This window comes from Sturnira hondurensis, unplaced genomic scaffold, assembly GCF_014824575.4.
Source record: "Sturnira hondurensis isolate 20B ecotype Veracruz unplaced genomic scaffold, ASM1482457v3 Scaffold0021214, whole genome shotgun sequence".
Classification (NCBI taxonomy): Eukaryota; Metazoa; Chordata; class Mammalia; order Chiroptera; family Phyllostomidae; genus Sturnira; species Sturnira hondurensis.
Genome location: NW_028093845.1, coordinates 9,964,704 through 9,985,578, shown reverse-complemented (window position 1 = coordinate 9,985,578; position 20,875 = coordinate 9,964,704). Strand labels below are relative to the sequence as shown.

Below are 20,875 nucleotides of genomic sequence, written 5' to 3'. Positions count from 1 at the left end.
CAAAGCTCCAGAAAAAATAAAACTAAGCAATGAAGAAGTAGACAACCTATCAGATACACAGTTCAAAACACTGGTAATCAGGATGCTCATAAAATTGGTTGAATATGGTCACAAATTAGATTTAAAGAAAAATGAAGGCCATGCTAAGTGAAATAAAGGAAAATGTACAGGGAACCAACAGTGACGGGAAGGAAACTGGGACTCAAATCAACGATGTGGACTAGAAGAAAGAAAGAAACATTCAACCAGAATGGAATGAAGAAACAAGAATTCAGAAAAAAAAAAAAATGAGGAGAGGCTTAGTAACCCTCAGGACATCTTTAAACATTCAAACATCTGAATCATAGGAGTGCCAGAAGAAGAGGAAGAGCAAGAAATTCAAAATTTATTTGAACAAATAATAAACAACTCCTATCTGGCAAAGGAAACAGACTGCCAGGAAGTCCAGGAAACCCAGAGAGTCCCAAAGAAGTTGGACCCAAGGACAAACACACCAAGGCACATCATAATTACATTACCCAAGATTAAGGAGGGAATCTTAAAAGTATCAAGAGGAAAGTTACCTACAAAGAAGTTCCCATAAGGCTATCAGCTGATTTCTCAAAAGAAACCTTACAAGCAAGAAGGGGCTGGAAAGAAGTAGTTAAAGTCATGAAAGGCAAGGACCTACATCCAAGATTACTCTATCCAGCAAAGCTCTCATTTAGAATGGAAGAGCTGATAAAGTGCTTCCCAGATAAGGTCAAGTTCAAGGACTTCTTCATCACCAAGCCCTTATTATATGAAATGTTATAGGGTTTCATCTAAGAAAAAGTGATCAAAATACGAACAGTAAAATGAGAACAAACTCACAAGTATTAATAACCACGCCTAAAACAAAAACAAACCAAGCAAACAACTAGAACAGGAACAGAATCACAGAAATGGAGATCACATGGAGTGTTATCAGCAGGGGAATGGGAAGGGGAGGAAGGGGGAAAAGGTACAGAGAATACGTAACATAAATAGTAGGTAGAAAACAGACAGGGGGAGGTTAAGAACAGTATAGGAAATGTAGAAGCCGAAGAACTTATATGTATGATACATGGACATGAACTAAACGGGGGAGGGGGAGGGGGAGGGATGTGGGTGGGAGGGGGTGTGCAGGGTGGAGGAGAATAAAGGGGGAAAATGGGACAGCTGTAATAGCATAGTTAATAAAATAATTAAAAACAAAAATAGATGGATATAGATATTGATCAGCCTGAAAAATTTTTTAATAAAAATGATGAAATAATGTCTGTAAGTATTGTCAGAAAAGTGTCTGTTTTCATGCTATATACAAATAGTCATATCAGAAACCCCAAAAGTGAGAGATTATTGCACAGGAATCGCGAGATACATTTTAAAATACAGGTTACCGTCTTCACCTTGTTTCTGAATTCTCCATTAAAAGCAAACTGGTTTTCGGGTTTTCCCTCGGGCACCTTATAAAATCTAAGCCAATTAAGTGTAGCTTCCAAATAACCTGGTTTGTACTTCTTAACATCATCGATATCTATAAGTGAAAAAACAAGAAGACCTTTTATTTAAAATCAAAATTCATTCCTGTTTGTGGTCGAGTGCTGGCCTGAGGGAGTCAGAAAACACAGGGTCTTGTCTGCCTCTGCTCACTAGCAGCAGAATCCAAACACACATGCCATCTCTCCTGGACTTCAGTTTGCAATGTAAACACTGCTGCTTTATACTACAAACACTTCTTGAGCACGTTCAGACACTGTGTTAGGTACAGTAGATGAGAACAACAAAGTTCTTTTCCTCAAGGAGCTCAGTGGTCTAATGAAAGGAAACAGACAACAAAATTCAGTGAAGTCAGAAGATTGAGATGTGCTTCGAGCTGACGTCACTCTGTGGGCAAAGGAGGGCTTAAAGTAGGGAGAGCTACAACTTCAGGATCAGGGTTTTAGAAACGTCAAGTTAAGGGAACACAGAAGATAGAAAGGAGAGGGCGGCACCCAGGAGAAAACACGCTAAAGTTGGGTGAGAAAGGTTTTAAGAACACACATACTAAATATACAATAGGTTGCTCATTCATTGTGCCAGACACTGTTCTAAGCACCACTGAAAGAGAAGAGTAGATGGAAATGAGTCCCTGCTCTCAGGGACTACACAGTAATGAGAGACAGATGATGAAGAAAGAAACAAATACCTAACACGAGCATGTGAGCTGCAAAAAGTCCAATGAAGGAAAGTAGCAGAGTTAAGAAAGAATGTGGACACAGTGATTTTAAACAGGGGGTTATGTCGATGGTGCATAGAGTTTTTCATTTCAAAATCTGTAATGATTTATAGGATTTATTTTTAAGTTCTCTTAGCATGTAAACAGCTTATAACCATTATATTTTGAGGACATTCATTTTTAAATAATTGGATATTGCTGTATTAATAATAGAACCCCTCCCCATAAAAGGTTCCCAAGGAGGAATGTATCCATTCCAATAAATATCAATTCAAAAAGTATGAGAAATAACTAGATAAAACTAAGTCTTTACTCTCCACCAGACTGTGGCTTATGCTTAACTTAGCATAGTTCTTTATGCATAACATATTATAGCAAATGACAAACCACTTGAGAACACTGAAAAATTAGAAAGTTATAAGCAAAATCAGGAGCAGACAAATGCACAGGGGTAACTTTAAGAGCACATTACGGGGCTTTCCGGCTTGCTCATCTAAGCCTTGTGGGAATCCCTCTCTCATTACGCACGTCAGGGGAAGGTAAGCATTTTGCAGGCATGGGTTAAGCGAACAGAAATTATCTTTTTGATTTTTATGCTTGCCTTCTGCCTGTTATAGAAAGGGTTAGCGAGAGTTACACATGTCTTCTAGAGGCCAGATGTTCCACTTGAGTGGAACGGCAAGGCAGACGCCTCAGGAATGGCAGAGACCACGGCAAACAGAAGACAGTGTCTTATGTCTAAAGGCTCTGAAACTTAAAATTTTACAGTGTCAATGGACCTGTTTTTATTTACAAATGAAACTTTTTATTTTTTAATTTTACTTGCTCATAGAGATGAGAAGGGAGGGAGAGAAACATTGATGTGAGAGAGAAACAGCGATTGGTTGCCTTTCATACACGCCCTGGCCAGGGACCAAACCTGCAACTGAGGCATGTGCCCTGACCAGGAATTGAACCTACTACCTTTCGGTTTGCAGGATGACACTCAACCAACAGAGCCACACCAGCCAGGGCACAGATGAAATACTTTTAACTGAGATCAACTTCCTGGATGATTAACAAAGGCTTCTTTAAAATATTCTGAGTGATGTCCACAGGAGTCTGTATGCTGAGTCTAGGAGACAACTCAAAAATAAAACCCACACTTTGCTCCCTCCAGGTAAGTTTCAGCTTTAGCAAGCATCAGTTGTGTTTACTTCCAAAACATTTATGTCAACAACATCTTAGCTACGTTATGATTTAATAAAGTATTAGACAAGGCAGAGATTTTATCAGTACAAAATAGATTTTGATTGTACAAATTAATTTGAATGCTTTGAAAGAATTTGACAAAACAGGTCACTAAAAATAACTGCCATCAAATTAAGGCCTGGGTAAGAAAATAGTTAAAGATGAGAAAAAGACATGGGAATCTACAATTATGCCTAGAGATGGCTTTGAGAGTGAGGTGGGAAGATCTTAAATATGAGAGGTCAGGAACAGCCTCTGATAAAATGTATTTCAGTCAATTTCCGAATGAAGTATGGGAGCAACTCGTTCAAATATCTGGCCCTGGAAGTGTCGTCTTGGGAGGAAGGTGGTGAGTGCCAGTATGCAGGTCTGAGTGTGCTGAAACGTGTGAGAAACACAGTAAGAAAGCCTTGTGTTCAGGGCTTGGCGAAGGAAAAGCAGGTTAGGGGGCGAGATTAAAGAGGCAGCCATGGGCCAGTCACACAGGACTGTAAGGGCCACACCAAAGGCTGTGCTTTGTACTTTGAAATTGGAAACCAGAGGGTTCTGGGCTGAGGAGCACACGTTTTTGGGGGGAACACCTGTCTGCTGGGTAGGGGAAGACTGTGCAGGAAGAAGTGGAAGCAGGAAACCCAGTAAGAGACTACTGAGAGTACCCATGTGCTTGTATGGAATAGGCGAGAAATGGTCAATGTTGGGTTATCTGTAAGAAGCACAGATGAGAGGACCTACCAACGGGAAAAAAGTGAAAACAACAAAAATCGGTAGAGATCAAATTCACATTGAACAAAGTATCAAAGAGATGAAAAGGACTAGTTTGTAAAATTAAGTAAAAAGTCACCTAAATATGTATCACCCTAATTTTTTAAAAAAAGGTTTAATAAAAGATATCATAACTTCTGACAAATAATGTGTAGCTATGAGGTACTTTATTACAGGGCTTTTCAAATTTAGAAATTTAATTACAAAAATTATATGGAGTTACCTTAAGAGAATATTTATATTAAAATTAAAGATATGATTTATGAAAATAATCATAGTTCTAAATAAATCCATTTGAAGTTTTATACATTTCTTTGTGAAATGCTAGCTAAAAAAAAAACTAAACAGAAAATAACAATGAAATAATAAATTTTAAAGTTTAATTTGGTTTTACAAAGTCCAGAGCTCTCTATCTTAATTTAGTTTTTATTAACTGTTTGTGATTTAGGAATTTATAAAAGCAAAGATATTGCTATCTTAAGTCTAAACCTACAATTCTATCTCTGTACATATGAGAGATTCATAGCACTTTCTCTTTTTTAAAAGCATCTTTATGACTTATCTTTTTTCTTCAAAAAGAAAGGGATATTGAACTCCTTGTATGTAATGAAGCTTCTTTTCAGTATAAACCAATTCACTCATTTCTAAAACCCAACAGAATGCCACAAATTGTACTAAGAAAAAAGAAAAAGAAGTGATTTTTGAATTAAAAGCTCCTATTCTTTTTTTCATCAAAAATATACTCTCTCACAACGGCGGGGGGGGGGGGAGGGGGGTGTTCTAGTCATATGTGTTTGCCAAAACTTAAATTTCACCCAAATTTCAGAATTAAAAGTACTTTAAGACAATACTCTCTTTAAGTCAGATAAGCAAATTGTAATTATGTAAATAAGATGAAAATCGAGTTGGTAAGTTTCATTTTACACATACAGCCTATGAGTAACTAGAGAAATACCTAAAGCATGAGGTCTTTTACATCTAGAGCTGTATTAAGGCACTGATGAACTTTAAAAACAAGTATGTGCTAAAGACAAAGAAAACACTAAGAAATTAGAAGCATGGGAAAATTATGACAACATATTTGGTTAGCATAATACAGTAAATCTCAAGATAAACAATGAAAAAATTTTTTGAAAGAAATATATATTTGTGACAAACACATTAAGAGATTATTTTTTTAAATATGTGTTATTGGTTACGATACAACAGTTGTCCCATTTCCCCCCTTTATTCCCCTCCACCCTGCACACCACCTCCCACCTGCATTCCCTCCTTTTGGTTCATGTCCATGGGTCATACATATAAGTTCTTTGGATTCTACATTTTTTTATACTGTTCTTAACCTCCCCCTGTCTATCTTCTACCTACCATTTATGCTACTAATTCTCTGTACCTTTTCCCACTCTCTGCCCCACGGATAACCCTCCATGTGCTTCCTGTGTCTGTGATTCTGTTCCTGTGCTAGTTGTTTGCTTAGTTTGTTTTGGCTTTTGTTTTAGGTTTGGTTTTTAATAACAATGAGTTTGTTGTCATTTTACTGTTCATATTTTGGATCTTCTTTTTCCTAGATAAGTTCCTTTAACATTTCAAATAATAAGGGCTTGGTGATGATGAACTCATTTAACTTGACCTTACCTGGGATGCACTTGATCTGCCCTTCCATTCTAAATGATAGCTTTGCTGGTTAGAGCAGTCTTGGATGGAGGTTCTTGCCTTTCATGACTTTGAATACTTCCTTCCAGCCCCCTTTTTAAAAAATATACTTTATTGATTATACCATTACAGTTGTTCTATTCCCCCCTCTTCATTCCCCTCCACCTGCACACTCCCTCCCCCACCATTCTCCCCCACTTAGTTTATAACCACGTGTCTCAAGTTCTTTAGATTCTATATTTCCTCCACTATTCTTGCCCTCCCCCCTATCCATTTTCTACCTACCATCTATGCTTATTTTCTGTGCCTTCTCCCCCTTCTCCACCTTCCACTCCCCTGTTGCTAACCCTCCATGTGTTCTTCATTTCTATAGTTCCACTCCTGATCTAGCTGTCCTCCTGGTTTACTTTTGTTTTAGGTGTGGTTGTTAATAAGTGTGAGTTTGCTGTCCTTTCACTATTAATATCGTCTTTTTCTTATATAAGTCCCTTTAACATTTCATATAATAATGGCTTGGTGATGATGAACTCCTTGAACTTGATCTTATCTGAGAAGCACTTTATCTGTCCTTCCATTCTAAATGAAAGTTTTGCTGGATAAAGCAATCTTGGCTGTAGGTCTTTGGATTTCATGACTTGGAATACTTCTTTCCAGCCCCTTCTTGCCTGTAAGGTCTCTTTTGAGAAATCCGCTGACAGTCTGATGGGTACTCCTTTGTAGGTGACTGTCCCCTTATCCCTTGCTGCTTCTAGGATTCTCTCCTTCATTTTGGTCTTGGCTAATGTAATTATGATGTGCCTTGGTGTGTTCCTTCTTGGGTCCAACTTCTTTGGCACTCTCTGAGCTTCCTGGATTTCCTGGAAGTCTATTTCCTTTGCCAGACTGGGGAAGTTCTCCTTTATTATTTGTTCAAATACGTTTTCCACTCGTGGCTGTTTCTTTCCCCCTTCTGGTACCCCTATAATCCGGATGTTGGAACGTTTAAAGATGTCCTGGAGGTTCCTAAGCCTCTCCTCATTTTTTTGAATTCTCATTTCTTCATTCCTTTCTGGTGGGATGTTTTGTTCTTCCTTCTGGTCCATTCCATTGATTTGAGTCCCAGTTTCCTTTCCATCACTATTGGTTTCCTGTGCATCTCCCTTCATTTCAATTAGTTTAGCCTTCATATGTTCCTCTAATTTGTGACTATAATCAGCCAGTTCTGTGAGCATCCTGATAAACAGTGTCTTGAATTGTGCTTCTGAGAGGCTGGCAATTTCTCGGTCGCTTAGAGTTATTGGCTCTTGGACTTTGAGTTCTTCTTGAGCCATCTTTTGGGTTGTTCGTGCCTGTTCCATCACAGGATTGGAACCCTAAGGTATTCACTAGATCAGGGCAACACAGTCGCTGGGTTGTGATGCTGTATGTGGGGGCGGGGTCAAAGAGGAACAATGGCGTCCCGTCTGCGCCTGCCGCTGCGGCCCCCACTGGTGTTGCAGCTGCCACCGTCACCAGGAGCATGCGTTTCGTCCCACTGCACGCGAGTGTGCCACCGCTGTCAGCCCTCGCCCCCTGGGGCCTGCGTGGTCTGTCTCACTGTGCGCGAATATGTGCCCGCGGTCTGCCCCGCACCCCAACTGGTTCCGGGCTACCTGCGCGCCTGGGTCGGGGGCCCTGTCCTGCCCGACCCTGCTCGCTGCTGGCTCCGCCCCTCTTACCATCCCCGTTTAACGGTTAGATGTAGTCGGACTTCCGTATAATTCAATTTTCTGTCCTTTGATTGTGTCTTTGTTCTCCAAACCTTAGTTGTATTCAAACTTGGTTGTGGGAGAAGGCACAGTGTTTCCAGCTATGCCTCCATCTTGGCGGAAGTCCCTCAAGATAAACAATGAAAATTTTAAATAACTCTCTTAATCACCAAAAAAAGAACCACACAGAGTTCCTCTAAGTACAGATATAACTTAAAATTTTTAAACAGATAAAAAGCAAAAAACCAAACTCTTGCTTAATAAATAACTTTGTGGTCCAAAAGAAAATAAAAACTCTAAGAATATTCTGGAAATGATAACAATAAGAGCACGCAGAAAGCTTATAAAGAAATAAGGTAAACGAGAAAAATCATCCTGTTTGGAATCAGACAACACTAAGTTCAAATTCCAGTTTGGGCATTCATATACTACAGGGTCACCTTGTCTGATTCTTAAAAGACAAAATGAAGAAAAGGAAGGTTATTGTGAAAATTAAGGAAGGTAATACTTAGTATTAGAAAATCATCTAATACTAAGTAACAGATAATTCCTTACAAACATTAATTGTCAGCCCTCCAGTCCCTGGGCTGCAGCCAAAGTTATACCCAGAGGCAAGCTGCATCTCTCAAAAACAAATCAACAAATGAATTAATGATTAAGATATTTTCATTAATACTGAGTTATTTTTAATGTACATGACTACTGAAAAATAAGAGTAGATAAATGCAGACATAAATAAGGCAAACAAGCAATGAAAATAACATATAAAAGGCACCTGGCCATACACATACATACATACATATGTACACTTATTCATACTTTTTTCTATGTATTTTTTCTCATGGTAAAGACAAAGCCTCAAATGAATTTGCAATTAGTTTCTTATTTCATGACAGATGTATTTACCTTAATTTCCAATATTATTACAATTTAGTTTTTATAAAGTTTTTTTCACTCCTAAGGTGTTTAAAGTTAAACTTAATTATTTATCTTGGGGAGCTTTTGAATTTTATTTTGATTTAATCAAGTTAAATTATAAAACATTTGGAATAGAGAGTAAATATATAAATAAAGTTACTTTTATTTCTGAAATAAAATTTTCACTCAGTTCAAATATATTAACCAAATTACCAGAAATTAAGAACAAGGCTCAATTTTTCAAACCATTTTGCTTTGCAGACAACAGAAACCTTAGACAAAGATGAGGCACTGAAATCATGTTTCAACAAATTCCCTCTGATTGACCCACAGGAAGATAGGTAAGTTAGAAAAAAAAAGGCAAAGCCAAAAATACCCCAAAACATAAGCACCCTGCAGTAGACTCAATATAGAACAGTAACACCTGCCAAGTCAAAAGCCGAATGATGACACGATTTATTGTACACACTGGAGTATCTATGAGACTCCTAATCAAGAGAAAAAGCAGACAACAGAAATGGATTCTGAGATGACCCATGCTAACAAGAATTCAAGGAGTTCATCATCACCAAGTCCTTATTATATGAAATGTTAAAGGGACTTAAATAAGAAAAAGAAGATGAAAAATACGAACAGTGAGAGGACAGCAAACTCACAGTTATTAACAACCACACCTAAAACATAAGCAAACCAAGAGGACAGCTAGATCAGGAACGGAACCATAGAAATGAAGAACACATGGAGGGTTAGCAACAGGGGAGTGGGAGGAGGAGAAGGGGGGAGAAGGTACAGAAAATAGCACAGACAATAGATAGGGGGAAGGGCAAGAATAGTAGGGGAAGAACTTGAGACACGTCATAAACTAAAGGGGGGAATGGTGGGGGAAGGGGTGTGCAGGGTGGAGGGGAATGAAGGGGGGAATAGAACAACTGTAATGGTATAATCAATAAAATATATTAAAAATAAATAATTTTTTAAAAAAAGTAGTTGTGAATGGACTACTATGTTCAAGGACTTTTAGGAAAATACAGTACAGTGCACTAACATGGAAATCTCAGTCAAGAAATAGAAACTAAAATACTACCAAAAAGAACCAAATGAGCCCTGGCTGGTGTGCCTCACTGGACTGAGTGCCAGCCTGCAAACCAAAGGCTCGCCGGTTCGATTCCCAGTCAGGGCACATGCCTGGGTTGTGGGCCAGGTCCCCAGTAGGGGGTGCATGAGAGGCAATCACACATTGATGTTTCTCTCCTCTTTCTCCCTACCTTCACCTCTCTAAAATACATAAATAAAATCTTTTAAAAAAGAACCAAATGTGAGAGTATCTGAAATAAAAAACCAAATAGGTTAAATAAGAACTTGGGTATGGCAGAAAAAAATCAGGGAAGTAGAAGACAGACCAACAGAAATTATTCAGTCTCAAGAACAGGAGGGAAGACTGAAAAGACACAGAGTTCAGTGACCTGTGAGACAATAACAAGTAATCTAAAATATTTGTATTATGTCTCAAAATGAAGGCAAGAGGAGAGGGTGGAAAAACTGTAAGAAAATAATGGCAAACAATTTATGTTGTAAAAACATGAACTTACAGATCCACAGAAGTTCAGTATGCCCCAAGTAGGATAAATACAAAGAAAAGGACACTTCAGCAAATCACACAAAAAACTGCTGACATCCAAAGATAAATAGAAAAATTTTAAAAGCAGTCTAAGAAAAACAACATATTATATATTAGGTAACAATACACTGGCCTTCGACTTGTCATCAGAAACAATGTAGGCCAAAGGTAAATTTGTCTTTATAAATTTCCCTCTAACTCATAATTCTGTATCTGGTAAAACTATTCTTCCAAAACAAAGGCAAGAAAAAAGAATTACAGACCAACCAAAATGGAGAAGGTTCATCATCAGCAGAACTGTGCTACAAAAAATGCTCAAGTCTTCAAGTTGAAGGGAAATGATGACATCAGATGGAAACTATGGCTCTTTGGGATGTATTAAAATATATGACACAGCCACTTAGGTATATAGTTTGACAGTTTCTTATAATGTTAAACATATAATTACTACCTGACCCAGTAACCCATTTCCTAGGTATTGCCCCAAGGGAAATGAACACATGTTCAGACAAAAACCTGTATTTATTCATAGCAGCCCTAGTCACATTAGCCCCAAATTGCAAATCCAAATTTCCATCAAGGACTGGATTAATAAACTGTGGCATGTCTATACAGTGGAACTCTACCCAGCAATAAAATGAAAAATACTACACGGACCACACACAACAATATGCAAGAACCTCTCTAAAAGCATTATGAAAGGGAAAGAGGTGTTATACAAAAGAGTGTGTGTCTTTGGCATTGCACAGCTGACTAATGAAATGCAACTGTGATTATTAAGAATGCTAACATTGAAAGTATGTATGTATTCTCCCTTTAAAATAAGTGAAAATGCACCCATTTTGAAGATACTTTCACACTTTGCTCAAAACACTCATTTTCTGGACTTCCGCCAAGATGGAGGCATAGGTGGAAACACTGTGCCTTCTCCCACAACCAAGTTTGAATACAACAAAGGTTTGGAGAAACAAAGACACAACCAAAGGACAGAAAATTGAATTATACGGAAGTCCGACTACATCTAACCGTTCAACGGGGACGGTAAGAGGAGCAGAGCCAGCAGCGAGCAGGGTCCGGCAGGACAGGGCCCCCGACCCAGGCGCGCAGGCAGATGGGAACCAGTTGGGGTGCGGGGCAGACCGCGGGCGTATATTCGCGCACAGTGAGACAGACCACGCAGGCCCCAGGGGGCGAGGGCTGACAATGGTGGCACACTCGCGTGCAGTGGGACGAAACGCGTGGGCCAGGTGACGGCAGCAACTGCGGCTCCGGTGAGGGCCGTGGCGGCAGGCGGTGGACAGGACGCCATAGTCCCGCTTTGACCCCGCCCCCACATACAGCGTCACAACCCAGCGACTTAGTTGCCCTTCAGCACCGGTGAGGGCCAGGGCGGCAGGCGGCAGACGGGACGCCAGAGTCGCTCTTTGACCCCGCACCCACATACAGCGTCACAACCCAGCGACTTAGTTGCCCTGCAAGACCAGTGAGAGCCATTGTCCCTCTTTGACCCCGCCCCCACCTACAACGTCACAACCCAGCGACTGACTTGCCCTGTTCTAGTGAACACTTTAGGGCTCTGATCCTGCTATGGAACAGGCACGAACAACCCGAAAGATGGCACAAGAAAAACTCAAAGTCCCAGAGCCAATAACTCTAAGCGACCGAGAAATTGCCAGCCTCTCAGAAGCACAATTCAGGACACTATTTATCAGGATGCTCACAGAACTGGTTGATTATAGTCACAAATTAGAGGAACAAAGTTACAAATTAGAGGAACGTGTGAGGGCTGGACTGATTGAAATGAAGGGAGATGCACAGGAAACCAATAGTGATGGAAAGGAAACGGGGACTCAAATCAATGGAATGGACCAGAAGGAAGAACAAAACATCCCACCAGAAAGGAATGAAGAAATGAGAATTCAAAAAAATGAGGAGAGGCTTAGGAACCTCCAGGACATCTTTAAACGTTCCAACATCCGAATTATAGGGGTACCAGAAGGGGGAAAGAAACAGCCACGAGTGGAAAACGTATTTGAACAAATAATAAAGGAGAACTTCCCCAGTCTGGCAAAGGAAATAGACTTCCAGGAAATCCAGGAAGCTCAGAGAGTGCCAAAGAAGTTGGACCCAAGAAGGAACACACCAAGGCACATCATAATTACATTAGCCAAGACCAAAATGAAGGAGAGAATCCTAGAAGCATCAAGGGATAAGGGGACAGTCACCTACAAAGGAGTACCCATCAGACTGTCAGCGGATTTCTCAAAAGAGACCTTACAGGCAAGAAGGGGCTGGAAAGAAGTATACCAAGTCATGAAATCCAAAGACCTACAGCCAAGATTGCTTTATCCAGCAAAACTTTCATTTAGAATGGAAGGACAGATAAAGTGCTTCTCAGATAAGATCAAGTTCAAGGAGTTCATCATCACCAAGCCCTTATTATATGAAATGCTAAAGGGACTTATATAAGAAAAAGATGAAAAAGATGAACAGTGAAAGGACAGCAAACACACAGTTATTAACAACCACACCTCTAACAAAAGGAAACCAAGAAGACAGCTAGATCAGGAGTGGAACCATAGAAATGAAGAACACATGGAGGTTTAGAAACAGGGGGGTGGGAGGGGGAAAAGAGGGGAGAAGGCACAGAAAATAGCATAGATGGTAGGCAGAAAATAGATAGGGGGGAGGGCGAGAATAGTGGGGGAAATATAGAATCCAAAGAACTTGAGACACGTGGTTATAAACTAAGGGGGGGAGAATGGTGGGGGAAGGAGGGTGCGGGTGGAGGGGATTGAAGGGGGGACTAGAACAACTGTAATGGTATAATCAATAAAATATATTTTAAAAAAAGTAAAAAAAAACACTCATTTTCTGCTTATCAATAATACATATATGCATACATTCATGTATTCATCAATTTAAAAATATTTTCAGTGCCTATAACATGCCAGGAACTGTACAAAGCTTTTGTAATGGAAAAATTCAGCCCTGGCTGGTGTCATTTAGTGGATTGAGCACAGGCCTGTGAACCCAAGTATTGTGGTTCGATTCCCAGTCAGGGCACATGCCTGGGTTGCAGGCCAGTTCCCAGCAGGTGATGCACGAGAGGCAACCATACACTAATATCTCTCTCCCTCTCTCCTTCCCTTCCCCTCTAAAGATAAATAAATAAAATCTTTAAAATAAAAAGAAAAAAATGCATATTAAGTACCTAGAAAGAAATCTAACATAAAATGTAGTATTCATTACTAAATCAATGATCACTTTACTAAAAAAATACAAGAAAGTGTAAATAGATGTAGAGATATATACACATCATATTCACTGATACAAACATTTAATATTTTAGAAACCACAAATCTTTGACAACTGGATTAAAAAATTTGCAAAGAATACAGGCATAAAAAAATAAAACAACTTTGAGAAAGAAGAACAGGAGAGGAATCAGTCTTCTATGTCTCACTGTGAGGTCACAGCAATGAGACAGCACCGCACAGGCAAGAGAGCAGGACACTGACAGCAAACAGAACCCAGACTCAACTGCTCGCATAAGAGAGGACGCAGCACACGACAAAGGAGACATTTCAAAACAGCGGGAAGAGAACAGTTTCCCGTTAAGGGGTAATGGGAAAATTGTATGTATGAAGAAACTAAAATAAATTCCACATGGATTAAAGGCCCAATTATTAAACAAATAAAATATGATAAAAAGGAAATAAAGAAAAACATCTTTCTGATTCGGGGGTAAAAATCTTTAAATAAGAATAAAAATGCTACTATACAGACTAAATAATCTTTGGCTCTGAAGAAAGCATGTTTTAGTAGTTCTATTAAATAGCATAATCAATGCTTTAAAAAATCAAAATGCTAAAGTCATGTATAGAAATGACTGATAAAATGGAATACATCAAAAATAAAAATCTCTCGCCTTGACTGGCACGGCTCAGAGGGCTGGGCGCTGTTCTGCAGAGCAGAAGCTGGCCCTTTCAATTCCCAGTCAGGGCACATGCTGGTGTGCGGGCGAGGTCCCGGTTGGGGGCGCACAAGGGGCAGCCGATCAATGTTTCTCTCACACACAGATGCTTCCCTCCCTCCCTTTACCTCTCTCTAAACGTAAATACATAAAATCTAAAAAAAGTAAAAAATATCTGTAAACCAAAAGGCAACAGTTTTTCAGCAAAGGAGGAGAAAATATTTGCAATGTAGGTTAATGCCCTAGTAATTACCATATATCAAAAGAATGTGTTAACTCGATAAAAAAATGGGAACAATACGTCTAGGCAATTCACAGAAGGGAAAATACAAATAGTCAATAGATATGTGAAAAGACACTCCATCCCAGTATTTTTTGCATTTTCTACTTAACTCCATTGAGCAGAAAAATACAAAATTAAAACAAAATGTCATTTTTCATCATCAGACTGGCAAACAAAAATGTTTTTAAATGCTCAGTAACTATATGTCCTTGGAGCTTTAAGCCCTGTAAACTAGGTATTATTTATTCCTTTTATGTAAATTAGGGAACTGGGGCTCCATCAGGTGTTTTCTCAAGGTATTAAAGGGAATAGAATAAACTCAATATGTTAACTTTAAATATGAGACAAGCAGGTGTGTGTGGGGAGACATCATCAAATTTGATTAGGTGATTACATCTCCTAACTGAATGTATATCAGAATTGTTCTCAATTATTCTAAACCCAACATTAACTATCCAACCAACAAAGAAAGGTAGATTCGTGGAATAGTTCTCAAGTTGGAGTTTTATCAAACTATATACATTTTCATCTCTACTTCCCACCCACATCCCCAAATTGAGAACCACCTGTACTTCCATGAAAAAGTTCTGAAAAAATTAAAATTTCATTTTTATCTGAGTGATTTCCAGCAACCCATAACATGAAGTGAGAAAAACATATAATGAGCTAACTTTTTGTTTTTTATGTTTAGATAAAAACCAGTAACATAAATGTAGTGTTGTATCTCTTTGCCCATTATTATTTATAAGAAAAAAGACCAGACACTAGGAAATGGCTTCATGCTTGAAATTTTGTCCAAAGAATGTAAATACATAAATACATAAATGGTCACCGATTCTATGGATTTCACCAAAGGAAGTGGCACAGATGCAGAGCGCCCTGTTCTGACACACAGACACTGCTCCCCTGGAACTGACCAGGGCACACTGGCCCTGACACAAAATAGTGGGAGGCGAGCACATGTGTTTTTAATGACATTTTATAAACATTCACAAGAAACAAGTTCCTCTCCAGAACACACTGTATTTTCTCCATCACAGCGAGAGGTTCCAACTCAGAGATTCGTTTTAATAGTTTGTGCTTACTCAGGATCCTTAAAAATTTTCATGTTTCCCACCCCGTTCAGCATATCTGTGTTTAAGTGTACAGGCTAATGAACAGCATCGACCATTCCACTTGCCCTTTCCTTCTCCATTCTCCTTTCCCAAAATTCTACTCTTATCAACACCTGTACTGAAAATATGTATTAACATCATGAAAAATAATGGTAATTAACATACTTAAAAGAATAAGGTAGCCCTGGCTGGTGTAGCTCAGTGGACTGAGCAAGGGCCTGTGAAGCAAAGGGTCGCCGGTTCAATTCCCAGTCAGGGCACATGCCTGGGTTGCAGGCCAGGTCCCCAGTGGGGGACACATGAAAGGCAACCACACATTGATGTTTCTCTCCCACTCTTTCTCCTTCCCATCCCCTCTCTCTAAAAATAAATAAATAAAACATAAAAAAAAAGAATAAGGTAATTCTACATTAAGGCCTATTTGTATTTTATCAGAAAAACCTCTCAGATAAGAGTGATTTTTTTCTAAATATATACATTCACACTCACTACCATCTCATGAGAAATCTGACATGACCAATAAAATGAAACCCATCCAGATGTTTGCTTGTGAACAGAAACTCAAATATCCTTCTAATCTAATTTTAACATGAAACACATAACAAAGTGGCTAAAACTCAGGCTCTGGGTCAGAGAGGGCCCCAACCAAGTTCCTGCCACATCCCTGAATGGCTATGCCAGAGAACTTAAAAATGTGCCGATGTCCCCAAGAAGTCTCGTTCATAATCCTTTAATTTAAACTTTTGCCTTCATTGTTAACTCTGAAAATAATTTAGGTCCCTCTGTTTCAGAAGACAGGCTAAAAATAATGGATTAAAAATATATCCTAGGACCAAAATTTAGAGATGGGAAAAACTCTCGGGAACACTTACTGATTAGAGAATCAACTTTAGAGAAGAAACCGAAGCTTTGAGAGGTCATAGGACTTTTTCAAGGTCAGATAACTAATAAACACACGAGAGAATTTTAGAATCTAGGTCTCCCCTGCTCTTTACCACATCACAGAAATAAGACTGAAACTTAAAAAACATTGAAAGATATCACGGTTTAGAACAGAGGCAAAAGACTCCCAGAAATTTAATTCTGTTCTTAATTATAGTCTGTTTTTCTCAAATTGTCCCTGTTCCTCAACTGCCTCCTCCCACACCCCATCCCTACACACCCACACCTACTAAGGTACAACTATTAATGAAATAAAAAAATAGAGATCAAAAGAGTCTTTTTTTTTCTTGGACCTAACACCAAAATTATCCCACTGATGCCTAAATTATTTAAGAGCAAACGCCCCGCATTCCCAGAAAGCAACACTATTCAGGCCACAGATCTATCCGAGCACCCCAGCTGGATTCCAGTGGCTCTCTGCCTGATGGCGCACAAGTTACTAACCAACCCTCCCGTCTCCCACCAGTTCCTCAGTTTCTCAATCTGAAAGAAAAGGGGAAATAAACAGTTCATAAGTTTTAGATTGTGCACCTTTCTGAGTAGCTTGATGAAATCTCGCTCGGGCTTGTGTACACATTAAACAGCTACTCCAAAAGAAGCATTCGGCAGAGTCCCTTGGCCGGGGGTAATTCTTCCAGAATCCTTAGAGCTTTTAGAATGAGCACGATGACACGCTGGCCCCTTTCGGTGTCAAAGAGTGCACACACGGGAAGGCACACTCAGCTCCATTCTTTCTGGTTCCAAAGTTAACACATATATGAGTATGTTCCCTTAGGGTTCCTATGCTATTCCTTATTTTTCCTTTAAATGACAGCATTAAATGGTGTTTTAGGAAGTAATGGAATCATCAAATGCCTATTGATTTCCCTATCTTTTAAAAATAATAATTGCAAGGACACAAAAATTGTTAATTTAGCAAATGAAAATTTAAACCAAAGAGATTGTTTCTACGTGTATATTCCTGCCTTAAAAAACAGTGTATCAATAGGCCCCCTTATACATGGTTTCACCTTCTGGGGTTTCAGTTACCCACAATCTACCATGCTCCAAAAATGTTAAACGGAAAATCTCAGGAACGAACAATTCATAAGCTTTAAACTGCACACCATTCTGAGTTGTGTGATCAAATCTAATGCCGTCTCATGCTACTCCACCTGGGTGGGAACCACTGTGGGTCCAGCGCATCCACGCTGTTCCCGTTCCCCGCCTGTTGGTCACCTAGTCGCCGACTTGGCTGTCAGGGGACTGTTGTGGCACTGCGGTGCTTGGGCTCAAGTGGCCCTGATTTCACTCAGTAATGGCTCCAAAGCACATGGGTAGTGATGCTGGCAACTCAGGTATGCCAAGAGAAGCTGTGAAGCGCTGTCTTTGAGGGAAAAGGTAAAAACTCTCAAATTAATAAGAAAACAAATGTATGCTACTGCTGAAACATCTACGGTAATAATGAACCTTCCATCTATGAAATTATGAAGAAGGAAATTAAAAGTTGTGCCACTTTTGCTACTATACATCAAACTGCAAAAGTTACAACCACCGTGTTTGATAAGCACTTGGTAGAGATGGAAAAGGCATCAAATGTGTGGGTGGAAAACATGAAGGGAAAACGTGTTCGAACTGATGGCAATGAGTTAAACCAGAAAGTACTGAGCCTCTATTAAGACTTCAGCAAGCATTCTCTGAAACGAATGTCCACGTTCACAGAACTTTTATTACAGTATATCGTTATAACCATTCTACTCTTACTGTTGTTAATCTTACTGAGTTTAATTTATAAATTAAAGTTAATCATAGGTATATTTGTACAGAAAAAAACAGGATATATACACTTCAATACTACCTGTGGAATCAGGCATCCACTGGGGGTTTTGGAGTAGCCCCCAAAGATAGGGTGAGCTACTGTATATAAAATACATATAAATTCTCATAATTTTAGAACAAATGTAATGCTGGCCCTTGAGAAAGTCTCAACAATCTCATCTACAATATTTTCCTCATTATTAATTTAACTTATTCATTCCAGAATGTATCTGTATCAATATACCTGTTTCTGATTTCAGGTTTTGTTGTTTTAATTGTTCACTTTTTTAACTGTAAAACCACTACAAAAGCAATAGTTATTACAGAATAACAGACAATAGTTTGCATTTATTTAGCGACAAAACAAAAGGAATCTTCATTGCTCTGGACGTGGAAGAAGCTTCTAGGCCCAAATTACCTTCTCCTGACACTGCCTCCCTGGACATGAGGTCCGTCGGCATCACTGGCAGTTCTGAAGAGGTTCAAACATCTATTTGCTGAATACCTGAGGCCCTACACCACAGAAGGCAGTTAATTTAACCAAGAGAGAAATTACACAACCCCAGCATTTCGATCTTCTCAAGAAGCTCTGCACTTGGTCATTTCGTAACTATGTGCTATTATTCCTAATGGCCTAAGCACTCTCTAGTAACAATTCGGGTGTCCTGGGAGTCTCACTAACTGGTTTGGGCCATTATGGCACCATTAAGAACATGAGAGCCTAGAACCTAATCACAGTGCATTAAATGGTCTCAGTGGTCTCTGAGTGTTAATAAATAAGTCAGGCAATGCAAAGGATTTTCTATCAAGGGGTACAGGGAATTTGTTTTCAGATGTTATTTAGACTTCTTTTGGATTTTCATATTGGCTACTCCCATTTCAGAAGGTAAAACCTGAAGATTTAAGTAATAATGTAGAAATTACAGAAATACAGCCAGGCACCAGTTTCTTCCTAACTAAAACACATTCTCCAACGCAAGTGCTAATATTAGGTCAGTCATGTCAGTTAAAAACTGTAACTATTATAACAGGATATTACAGTTTCCCAAAGTCTACACATATGTTCATTAGGATCAAAGAAGTTATTTCATAACAAATAAAACAACCCTAAAACTTCTTAGTAGAATCATACCTTAAATGTGTCTGGATTAATATATCAAATACACATACCCATGACATTCTAATATGTACTGATTGACTCAGAAAGTCAATCTCCTGCGCATTTCCTGTAGAAATTTTTGGAAAATGTACCAGCTACCAATAAAAATGAAAAGCAAAACAAAATAAAAAAAGACATAAAGAATCTAAGAAACAGTAGAACTCATCAGCTGGGGGGAGGGGCAGTGGAAGGAAACCCATAATGGCAGCTATGCAGAGGGTTCAAGAGCACAGCTGCCAAACACAGATCTTTCTATAAATGGTACGATAACTACGTGAACAGCATTCACACAAGTACTATAAATGCTATTCATTAGTTTCCAAGTTTCAGGTTGAGTCAAACCATGAAACACAGTTACAGGTAATGAAGAAAACTCAAAACATTACGCAGTCTGACACCGTAGAACTGATGGTGTAGCCGAGTGACGCTGGGTGACCAGGAGCAGAGAGAGAGAGAAGTACAAGAAAATGGCTTCGTTCAATCCCCGGCAGCCACCCGCTATTCTTTAATGATGCAACAAATATGGCTCAAAGTATAATTCTTAGAATTAGTACGATAACAGAAGAAGAAATATGGTAACAAAATTGAGAAACATATAAAAAGTTGATTTCCTAATCTTTCAAACGAGCAACTTGAGTCTGAATTAAGAACCAGAAGTGCAAGCACTAGGCTTGCAGAAGAGAAGCAACCACTCAGAGAACCAAAGACGCACGGAGAAGCATTCTGGGAAGGCTAAGGGTGAGAAGTGGGAAGGGACTTTAGTGGTTATCTGATAAACGTTTTTGTGCTTCTGAGTTTCTGTATCTAGGTCCTATGGTTATGCTTATGATTTTTTAAAAAATGCCATCCCAAATCCTATGTTTGTGATTTTTAGAATGTGAATGTGGGCAGGACACAGAAGACAATTTTTTTTAAGTTGCTTTACTTACTGTTAAATATAGTTGATTAATTTTCAAAAAGATATAGTAGAGAATAGCACCAAACTTTTACTATCCATTAGCTAATATTTATTTAATCATATGGATTCAAATACACATTTTTCTTTTAGAATAAAATCATAAATTGTGGTAAGAGGCATAATCACTGGTTCTGAGGCCTTGTCACCAAGATTCCATTTCACACCTGTAACATCATATAAAATAAGCCATGTGCTTAAAATACTTGACCTCCTCTTGAATTATAAGATAGGTTCCTCTAGAAGATTAATTATTATGACATGAAAAGCTATCAAATATTATAATCGAATCATAACTTTTTTCTTAAATAAGCTTTTAAAAATTCCTTCCCAGTTTAGGAAGCTTTCAACTCCGGTAATTACTGAGCTTCACTCAGTTCTCATCCTCTCCAGTCCCCTCTTTGGCAGTTGCTAATGAAAACACAGGCAACACAGTAGGCTAAGCGTGAAAAACAAAGAGTAAGGTTGGAAATAATGTCTTCCTTAAGCAGCAGTTCAGCAGAAACACTGTTGCCTCAAACA

General features: G+C 38.9%; 1 protein-coding gene across 3 annotated transcripts in view; it reads right to left on the bottom strand.

The window, feature by feature from the left end:
* PPA2 (inorganic pyrophosphatase 2) overlaps positions 1–20,875 on the bottom strand; it is an 85,147-nt gene that overhangs the window by 22,813 nt on the left and 41,459 nt on the right. For all 3 annotated transcript variants that reach the window (XM_037031885.1, XM_037031883.1, XM_037031884.1), the window contains one exon: positions 1,410–1,537. In XM_037031885.1, the coding sequence (XP_036887780.1) occupies positions 1,410–1,537 (128 nt within the window). The remainder of the gene's footprint in view (positions 1–1,409; positions 1,538–20,875) is intronic.